This window comes from Toxotes jaculatrix, chromosome 16 (assembly GCF_017976425.1).
Source record: "Toxotes jaculatrix isolate fToxJac2 chromosome 16, fToxJac2.pri, whole genome shotgun sequence".
NCBI lineage: Eukaryota > Metazoa > Chordata > Actinopteri > Toxotidae > Toxotes > Toxotes jaculatrix.
In genome coordinates this window covers 22460992-22471110 of record NC_054409.1, presented here as the reverse complement: position 1 = coordinate 22471110, position 10119 = coordinate 22460992, and the positions used below count along the sequence as shown (strand labels likewise).

The window sequence follows — 10119 nt, the reverse complement described above, 5'->3', positions numbered from 1 at the left end:
GCCTTTAAGATACAGAATTGTACTGAAAAGCTGCAGGTGAGGTTAGAGTTAGTGCACCGAGACGCCCACATCTGAATGAAAAGTCTCTTTATTGAGTGTTTTTGGAAACAGATCAGACAAATTGTTCAGGATCAGATCCATACATCCAAGCTCTTCAACAACAGTGTTACCAAATCTTTACACCAAGTGCCCCAGTCCCCCAGGAGAACATCATGAACCATGTTTCTTCAGTTTATGTAGTGGATACACACATATAAAAAATAAAATTCTTCACATACTGTCAGTTGTGTTGGAAATGTGTTTTACTAAACTTTATCACAAGTTCACCACTTCAAACCGAAGCCTTGTTTGAACAAAAAAACAAAAAACAAACAAACAGTAAAATCAGATTTGTAAAAGCAGTAAAGAAGTGGAATTTGGCGAAGGCAGTTTTAGAGCTGCCTTTTAAAAGTAAAACTTTTAAACTATAACAAGCTTTCATTGAAACTAATCTCAGTCTGGGGCCAGTTTACAAATCAGACTTTTTGACACATTACTCGACACCAAAAAAAACAAAAAAAAACAAAAACAGAAATAAATGTTAAAACAAATCCACAAACGTCCCGTGAAGGTTCAGCCTATTCTGTTATTAATTACTAAAGACAGCTGACAATACTTTGATAGAACATCTCCCTTTCAGCAATTCAACATCCGTAGCTATAAACTCTGGTTGCATCTGTCAATAAGTCTCCATATTTTATTAGAATATTCTGTACAATCTACGTGTAGGCACTTTTTGACCCTTCTGTGCTTGCAGGCGGTATGTTGAGCTGCGACATACCTCGTTCAGCCCCGCGTTGACTGTCACTGTGAACTTTGTAAGCATCTAACTTTCTCCAGAAATATGAGCCAGCAGACTTTCTGCACACCACCACCACCGCTTTACAGTATAGGCCTGAAATTAGTTTTCTCTCACAGCATCACAACAAAAACAGGAAAAAGGAACATGATGCATTGCGGCATCTTGTAGCAACAACTAGTTAATCAGAAAATATACGTATATATATGTATATATATAAAAAAGCAAGTACATGTACACCAATAAAATAAAAACAGGAAATAAAGCAATGCATTCACGTTGACCAAATGAAACATTTTTACGATAACATTTTAGAGACAGGCTCACAAGAGTACACTCTGCATTCCCATTATTACAGCACTTCAAGTCATAAAATCAACACCGTACATTTTGCTTGTAGTTTACATTTACCTTCATCACCACCCAAAGAGCAAATTAGCATTTCAGCACTGAGGCTTTACAGACAGATCCTCATGTTCTTCACACTTCTTAGGTTCTCTGATGAAGAAACGTGCGCCAAACATGTAACACTCGGTCTCACTCCGTAAATAAGCAAACAGAATATGGGAAGTTGCTGTCACGACCGCACCAAGGCCACAGCGGCAGAATGAGAACACTCACACCCGAAAAGAACTCAGGCGGCGAGAGGGAAATTTATTTTGCACCTCATGAAATAAGTGACAGTTGAAAGGAAATGTCCGACTTCCTGGCCAAAGACAGGAAGTAGGACATTTCCTTTCAAATGAAAGGAAATGTCCGATACCTCTGACTCATTTTGGAAACCTATTTTTCCACAAATGTCTCTACTGCTGAACAGCGCTGCAGCTCTGATTTCAAATAAATACGACATCGTTTAAGACACAAACATTTTACCGTCGGTGCAGATGCTTGCAGCATATTGCTATTTGCAATATAAGGACAAAAACTTTTTTTTTAAGAAAATGTCACGAATACTACAATATGACAAATAATTACAATCTTAGAGGCTTAAAATGCTTTTTGGATTATTGAAGCGTACGGTCAAACTGTCGCTGGAGGAATGGAGAGAAACATGTTGGTCTTGTTAAAATATCCATCACATGGACAAATCGGAAGCTAAAACCCAGTTCTTTGACTCCCTTCTTCCTCTGGAACCTTCTGCTTGCTTCCTCCATTACTTTTCTTTTGTTTAAAATAATGATCCAGGCGCCTGGAGCTTTAGCATCTACATGGAAACAATTCACGGGCTTGAATTCTTCCTGCAGGGAACATGAACTGGTGGAGGACACAGTAGAATATGGACAGTATCATGCAAACCAGTTCATCTGCCTTCTTCTGACTTTCGGACGATTACAGTTTCTGCCGAGGTGCCGGCTCCACTGTGCAGTGGTTTCTGAGCCTGTGGGATTCTGTGTTGTATTGCTGTGTTACATGAAAAGTCCCCAGTGTCTTCAACTGACCTGCTGTCTCTGGGGCTGTCTCTGCTATACTGAGCGCTCACTTGCCCTTTAGGTGGGACACTGAAAAGGAGCCGAGCTACAGGATCCGTGTGTTACCAAGAACGCATTTTATCAAAAGGAAATAAAAAAAACATGTACAACAGGAAGTGATGATGATGATGATGATGATGGGGAAAAAAACCCCACACTGCTGTAAGTGGTTATCCAGTGTTCATGTATGTATACACACGGGATGGATGCTGATGAGACCATCCGACAGAGCGGGATTCGTTACCATGACGCTGTAACAGTCACTTGGCCTCCTCGTTGTGAGTCTTGTAGCTGCCGTTGTGCTGGACGCAGGGCGATGGCGTCATGTCCTCGCTGGGCGTGGCTGAGTCTTCCCTGTCACTTTCGTAGACTTCCTTTTCCTCCCTGTCGTAGCCCCTTTCCACCTGAAATAACAGGTCATTCGAATGAGTAACGGCAAAACCCGGTCGGACAAAATTTGACATAATACATATGAGAATGAAAACGAAAAAGCTCAGGAAATATAAAATACCCCAACGATACAACAGGAAAAACACATGCACAACCGCCTGATAGTGCATTTTCACTCTACATGCACAGTGACAGGGCGTTTTAATATTCTGTACACGGTTTGAAAGCCCACGTGAAGAGCCACTCCTGTAGTGACTGTGTGAAAGTTAACAACATGCAACTCTCTTCCAGGATTTCTCATTATGATCTTAAAACAAACGTTCATCAGATTAAGCTCTGGTCTGATGTTCATCTGCGTCACTAGTGCAGTAAACACAATGCGCTTAATCTGATAACACAACAAACAATCACGATCTTTCACGTCTTTCTCAACCCGTTAAACGTTCTTGGTGCTGCTGGAGAAAGCAGCGAACCCTTGGATCTGCTTGAACCTCCACTTCTGGCAGCTGTGGGTCAGACCTGTGGACTCTGTGGACATTTAGCTGTAAAATGAGGGTGATCTTCAGCACCCTGTCCTCTGCAGTCTCACCTCGTGCTCTGATCTACAATGGAGGCCACTAGTTGAACAGTCTGCACAGATCAACATGTTTTCTATAAAATGACTGTTTGGAACACACTGGCCATAGAGATGGATAGCAGAGGTGAATTAAATCTGCAGTACCAGACGATCAGGATGTAACTATGGACATTTTCACTGCTATACTTTTTTTTTTTCCTAACTACATTTAATGAAACACAAATAAAGCCTACAGGGGCAAATGTTTGTTTTAAACAACAACATGTTTTGGGTGGAGCACTCTGCACTGCAACTCCAAAAACAAGCCCTGTGCAAGCGTGCTGAGGTTTCTGACGAGAACAAGCGTTCTGATGCTTATCAAGAGCAACAACACCAAGCGTGAAAATGTCACACCTTTTCACTCACGGCTATCGCCCCTGTGTGATCTTTATAGTAAACTTTCACATGTAGGTCAGTTACTGGGGGGGGAATTTGTTGAGGACAGGAAATCGGAGACGTGCAGACAGACACCTGGTCAATGATCACAGCTTCACTCGACCTGGTTTCTGAACGGAGACGGATCCGTTTTAAATGGAACAGTGTTGAGACGCTACAGATTTTCTTACGGTTTGACCACTTTAACCAAAGAGCCTGAAGAATTTACTTCCGTGATAATTTATTTGAACAACAGAAATGTGCCTGACAGCAGTTTACATGCACAGCTTTTTTGATTTATGTGCTGGCTTCATGTCACACACGTGTTTAAAGCTGTGCAGCAGAGAAACACATCTTGCTTTTGTTAAAACTGTTGAGTTTGTGTAATACAGGAGAAAGTTTCCTGATACACCAAAATAAAATGAGATGTTGTAACAACAGGGAAAGTTCCTTGTAAAAGCAGAATGGTTTCACATATAGCAATGACTCTTTCCATCATGTCGTACTCATAAACACAGGAAAACATGTTACTCACCTTGATGTGTTGAAAGTTTCTGGTTCTTCCAAACTGAAAACGAAGTGCCTGTCGCCCGCGGCTCTTCACGTAAAATGTGCACTTTCCCATTCGTTCCTCGCGTTAATTAGAACCGGACCGCCCGATTTTATTTTAGCACGGAGCAGCAATTAACTGCCTGGACACATGACTTTCTTTTGAAAACATATTGTATATGCTGATTGGTAGTATTATTTGATGCCACCATGATATCACAAACAGAATACGGTCTTTGCCTTGAGTGTTTTATCATCTGATCTTTTCGGCGTTGTTTCAGCATTTCCTAAATAACGACAGACACAGCAGGAGCAGCGATTCTGACTGACATAAGGTCTGATTTGGTTTCCTCTCTGATTTTAATTCCTCGTACTGAATTCATTGTTCAGATGCTTTCCTAACGAGAGTTGCGCTGCAAAAATGTAATTGCAATCAGTGAGGTTGACCTTACTAAAACCTGAAACGGTACCTTCACTGGCTTGGCCTTGCTCTTTATCCTGTCCTCGTCTTTGCGGCTCCTCTTCCTGGATGTGGAGCGCTCCTTTCGGTCCCTGCTGCGCTCCCTCCTCTTGTCTTTCTTACCCCTGAAAGAAGTAAACAGAGCAACAGTAAGAACCGGTCAGAACAATGCAGACACCAAATCACTGATTTATGTTATGCACACGTTTGTGAATCCACCTAGAAACGTAGAAATGACATGGAACACTAAAGAGCTCGCTCTTTCAGATCATCTGAAAACAGTTTAGCAGGATGAGATCTGATGAGTCACCTTTTCGGAGTGGGTGATTTGGCTTTCCTCCGAGGGCTCTTGGATCGATCCTTACTCCTCCTCTTGTGGCCCCTGACAACAACACATTCATTGGATTAAGAAAATTTGGAGATAATATGAGCAACAGAGGTTCAGATAAACTGAGCCACATTCAGGCAGCTACCAAGGTCGACCTGGCGACCCCTACTGCCCGGGGCAGGAATAACAGCATAGCACTGCAGCAGATCAGGCTGAGTCTTCTTGATAACACAGTATGTGACCTAACTTATGACCTAACTTATTCCAGGACTGTGGTATCTCAGATGTAACTGCAGCAGCAGATGGCGCTGCACATCCAGCTCGGCACCAGGGCACTAAGCAGCATTTGGACTTGTTTAAACAGTTGAACAGATCCTTTGGATATTAATGCTGCATGTGTTGTTTGTTCTCAGCATACCTCGAGCGACTCCGACTGTGTCTCCTGTCTCTGGAGCGGGACCGCCTCCTGTGGCTGGTTCGGGAACCGTGGGAGTTGCTCCTGGGCCACAACTTCTGTGAGGGTCTAGTCCAAGACGGGGAAATTATTATTATTTTTTTACTATCATCATATGATCACAGCATCGAGAGAGCGAAAACTAAAAACCCAGAGCACTGAATGGGCACCTGTGTCTCGACCGGGACCTTTTCCTTCGCGTTCTTGAGTGTGAATGGGATCGTGACCGCGAGCGTGATCGGCGTGACCGTCTAGACCGACTGGAGGATCGCCTCTTTGTCTCTGTAAGAGCAAGAGCAGCAAACTCAGGATGATAATGCAACACAGATTCACAGTTTTAACATCAAATGTTGATGCATGCTGCAAATCAAAATGCTGCACCTGGTTCTATGGCAGCAGCAATGGTGGACTGGGCCTCCCTCACCCTCTTCATCACACTTTCTAGCTCCTTAGCAGCAGCTTGTGGCGTCAGCTCCGGGGGTTTTACTATGGCATTATTGGAATGATTAACCCTGAAAAACGTAAAACAATATCAACTGACACAAACCACACCAGGGTATCGCTTTCAGGTTTACACAAATCATGACAAGAAACCAACCTGTTTCCTCTCACATGGTCTTTTAACAAAAATAAATGAATAAATATTTAAAAAGGAAAAAAAACAACAACATACTTTAAAGGTCTGTCCCCAAACATGACTCCATTGAAGGTCAGGGCTCTGGCAACAGACTCCTGCTCAACGAACTCCACAAAGGCGAAGCGTGTCGGCTGCGTCTCGTCTCCAGCCATCCGCACGAACTTCACGTCTCCCACCTGCTTGAAGAACTCCAGCAGCTGCTCTGCAGTGGTGGTCTGAGGACAGAAAGACGCGGGGAATTCAACATAATGTTTGCAGGTACGCTGATCCATTCGAACCGCTCCCTGCTGTGATTTTTCCTGCGCCTTGGTGAATCTCGTTGAGCGCAAACACAGAATATCACCACCGTTACTCTCTCCGTGTTACTCATGTGCAATCAGGCGATATCAAAATAGATGAGATATACAACATTAGACACAAGCACAACACGTTTTTCACGTTCATAGGCGTCTGGGAAAATCCCTGCATTTACGCACTGATGCACTGACGTTACCACGGTTACTCAGTACAGATATCGGCTGAAGAGCAGATCAGCAGCCACGATCAGCAGATGAATACCGGTTCTGTGAATCTGTTTAGTTCATCTTTTGAATTCAAAGAAACATCACAAATTTGATTATCTCATGACGTCATGCTCTCCCCACACACACGCCACAGGAAACGGGTGAGGCACGGGAGTGTCTGACACGGACTTGACGTTGTGTCACCTGTGAGTTTAAGTTGCCGACGTAGACGGTCCTCCTGATTTCATCGATTTTTGACGGATCCACGTTTCCCATGAGCGGGGGCTGGGAGAGCACTGATGCCGTGGGGTCGAGACCGGCTGAGACCCGGTTCACTAACGGAAGGTTCAGCTGAAGGTGTAAATAAATAAAAAACACACACAGGTTTTACTTACACAACATGACAGAAATCTGCACAAGACAACAAGAGAGTTACGAGTTGCCGACTCACATTCTGAAGTGGAGATGGAGCAGGAATTGGTAGCAGTCCTCCGCCAGGAATCAGACTGGGTAGTGGAGTGGCAGGTGCCAAAAGTGACAAGGCCTTGGCCTCCTCTGGGATTTTCCCTGCAGGACAGAGGCAGATATTAGTGAAGGCAATAGAGGGACTTTTTCTCTGTCTCCTCTATGTCTGCACAATTAGCCCACTGTATTCTAGAGAGAAAGAGAGCATACACTTCCCCAATACACCCTACAAGTGTGCTACTGTCTACTCATGGTATACTGGAGACCGAGCATCCTTACTTTGCTTTTTATTAAATTATTCCTCTCAGTCAATCTGAATTATTATTTTCAATGAAGTGCAAAAAAATCTTAACTTCTTTTTTTTTTTGACAAAACAAAAGAACACTGATTTTGTCCTTAGTCTCTTTTCATAAGTCAAAAAAGAAAAAAGAAAAAAAAAACACAATGCAGAGAATGAGTCAACACTTTGATGCATGGGTCACCTGTACTGGAAACATATTGGTCATGAACCATACGATATCAAGCATGGGCGCTTTTCCGTGGGGCGATCGTTTCGCAGTGTTGGAAAGGTGTGCAACACAAGACAACCCCAATGGCTGCATCACTAATAGCACACAGAACATCAGATACAGAAAAGAACAACAATTTTAAGAACTGTAGGAAATGTTAGCCAAGACTTAGCTATAAAAAAAAACAAAACAACCAATTTAGGAATTTTGCTCATTCGATTCTGGATAAAAATCTGCTGGAGAAGAGAGCTAAGGTAAGACTAACAGGAGACAAAATTACTACAAATTCAGATCATTGTAGCTGGAGGCACTGAGCATGAATGACCATATTTGTAATACGACACTGATTCCTAACACTTCTAGTGCTAAGAAATATTTCAAAACGCCGCAAAACATCAATGCATGTGTCACGAATTTCCAAGTTCAAAGAGAAAATGATGTTACATGAATCATTCCTGTGTTATTATTAAATACTAAACATCCACATCAGAGCTGTAGTGTAGTAAAGTGAGAGGAAACTCAACTGAAACTAAAGTGCACATAGAATTTAAAAGATTCTGGCTTCAAATGAGGTAAAGTTTTAATCACTGCGTCTCACTTTTATAACGTCTAACCCCTCACTACATCAACAGAAGTAGGAGACAAGAGAGTAAAGGGTTAGTGATCCTCCTAGGACCCCATGTGTGATACACATCCCACCGGTATGCCGTAGCAACCTGGACAGAATTCAATCACACACAAGCTGCAGCTGTAGCAGAAAGAGAGAGGGGGGTGGGGGTTGGACAATAATCAAAACAACAAACCAAAATAACAAATATAAACACAACGCTAGAGATAAGCAATACTGTAGTTTCTGGATAGAGACAGTAGAGAGTGGACAACATGGGAAAGTATGAAAGGAAACAAACCAAAAGAAAAGAAAAATAAATAAAAAGAGACAAGGTGTCCATCTTGGAAGGTTCAGCGGGCTATTCTCCTGGTCACATTCCCCCTTGAAGGCTGCGTTGGCCCGATCGGGGATAGTGGCTTGGAAAACAATGCCTGACTCAGGCTAGTGTAGTGTAACAGCTGGGCCAGTCTAGTCATCTGATATGCACACATAATCACACAGAAAAAACATACAAAACCAAATTAATAAACTCAGTAGCCATCCAGCACCAAGTCACGTGGACAAAAAGCATCAAGTTAGAGGTGATATCATTTTTGACTGTACACATGGGAACAACAGTGGCACCAGAAAAAAAAGGGGGTGGAGGGGTGGGGAGGGTGGGGGTAAGGGAAATTTAAAAAAAAGGAGCACCAAAAAAAAATAAAAAAAAGAAAGAGAGAGAAAGGGGATTACGTTAGCTGAGTTGCCATGGACTTTTTTTTTAAATTCCCATAAAACAAGTAACATTTATGGCATTTATTTTTTTTTTAATGATTTAATAAAAAAAGCACAAGCTACTTGTTCCAGAGAATCCAGTCTTTACAGTGAGGTTAAATCATGCAGTGTCTTGCAGCTTCAGAAACATTCAACATGGCTCTAATGTTTTCTGCAGAAACCACCTTGGGACACCGGTCACAAACCTTGGCTGGGAGCTTTAACACATCAGCTATCTACGGATTTAGTGGGGGTGATACAACCGGTCACCTGCGTCTAATACAGGGCTAGCCGTTTGCACAACATGCCAATTTCCATCTGAATTTTTAAAAAAAGAAAAGAGGAATTCAACCAAAACACCAAACGTCTGAATTCAGGGGGAGGAAGAGGCCATAGCAAAGTCCACCGAGACAACTCAAGACATTTTTTTTAATGTCTTTGAACGAAACGGGCTGCACTCACCTTCCGCACATGGCACTACTATCAAAGCTCTGTCAATAAAAACAGTGTTGGTGAGATGTTGCGCCACACCAACACTGGAAGAGTCTCGGTACTTTATATAGCACACTTTGGACGAGAAAGACAGAGGGGCATTGCTGTGAAAGAAAAAAAAAAACAGCCGGGTTAGATATTTGTTATTACACCCAACTTCAATGTTTGGGTGGACCGAAAGGAAAAAAAAAAGGCCGCAGATCCGCGGTGTTGCCTAGCTGGCTATGCCGGCGTAGGTTGCTCTTACTCGGGCGGGTAAAGCCGCAGCTCCTCGATGTCTCCCAGGAAACCGAACAGAGTGCGCATCTGCTCGCTGCTCACGGCCGAGGACAGGTTGGTGACCTGGACGACAGCGGTGCCTGGTATCCCGCTCATAGTGCAAAAATGATAAATACGTTGATAATATTAAAGAGTGGTATATTTATTTCCCAGTCACCCAGCTCGGCGCTGTTGCACACAGCGCATCCAGGCGGGCGGAGGGAGCGATGTCACTGGCTTCCTCTTATTTTTTTTTTTTTTTTTTTTTTTTACCTGGTTGCTGCACTACCGTCCCCTACAGCGCAGACCCGTGCATTACTGCCCGGTTTGCACCCAGAACAAACACCGCAGCCAGGTGTATGTTTGGCCAGATTAAACCCCATCACCTCATACTCTCTGTGCACAGTGCACAT

At 43.1% G+C, this 10119-nt stretch overlaps 1 protein-coding gene across 6 annotated transcripts; it reads right to left on the bottom strand.

The window, feature by feature from the left end:
* Window positions 1–72: 72 nt before the first annotated feature.
* srek1 (splicing regulatory glutamine/lysine-rich protein 1) lies at window positions 73–9937 on the bottom strand. 6 transcript variants are annotated; one of them, XR_005895450.1, is made up of 12 exons: window positions 9696–9937; window positions 9419–9552; window positions 7071–7186; window positions 6824–6970; window positions 6153–6331; window positions 5861–5991; window positions 5650–5761; window positions 5444–5548; window positions 5008–5079; window positions 4708–4822; window positions 554–2711; window positions 73–520 (listed from the first exon to the last, which is right to left on the bottom strand). XR_005895450.1 is itself a non-coding variant. In XM_041058539.1 (12 exons), the coding sequence occupies exons 3-12, from the start codon at window positions 7595–7597 to the stop codon at window positions 2568–2570; spliced, it is 1152 nt and encodes a 383-aa protein (XP_040914473.1). In that variant the 5' UTR covers window positions 7598–7688; window positions 8192–9552; window positions 9696–9708; the 3' UTR covers window positions 73–2567. The 6 variants fall into 6 exon arrangements, 5 of the variants coding, with proteins under 5 accessions (XP_040914473.1, XP_040914475.1, XP_040914470.1 ...); XM_041058539.1 differs by adding an exon at window positions 7567–7688 and having other exon boundaries at window positions 73–2711; window positions 8192–9552; window positions 9696–9708; XM_041058541.1 differs by adding an exon at window positions 7567–8341 and having other exon boundaries at window positions 73–2711; window positions 8502–9552; window positions 9696–9708.
* Between the last annotated feature and the right edge of the window lie 182 nt (window positions 9938–10119).

Excerpts from the sequence above, each read along its gene's own strand:
- srek1 (XM_041058536.1), bottom strand. The coding sequence starts at position 9,823 with ATGAGCGGGATACCAGGCACCGCTGTCGTCCAGGTCACCAACCTGTCC. Across the intron at positions 6,332-6,823 it reads TCGGCAACTTAAACTCACAG|ACCACCACTGCAGAGCAGCT; the intron begins GTGACACAACGT and ends TTCTGTCCTCAG. Across the intron at positions 2,712-4,707 it reads GCAAGGCCAAGCCAGTGAAG|GTGGAAAGGGGCTACGACAG; the intron begins GTACCGTTTCAG and ends CTGTTATTTCAG.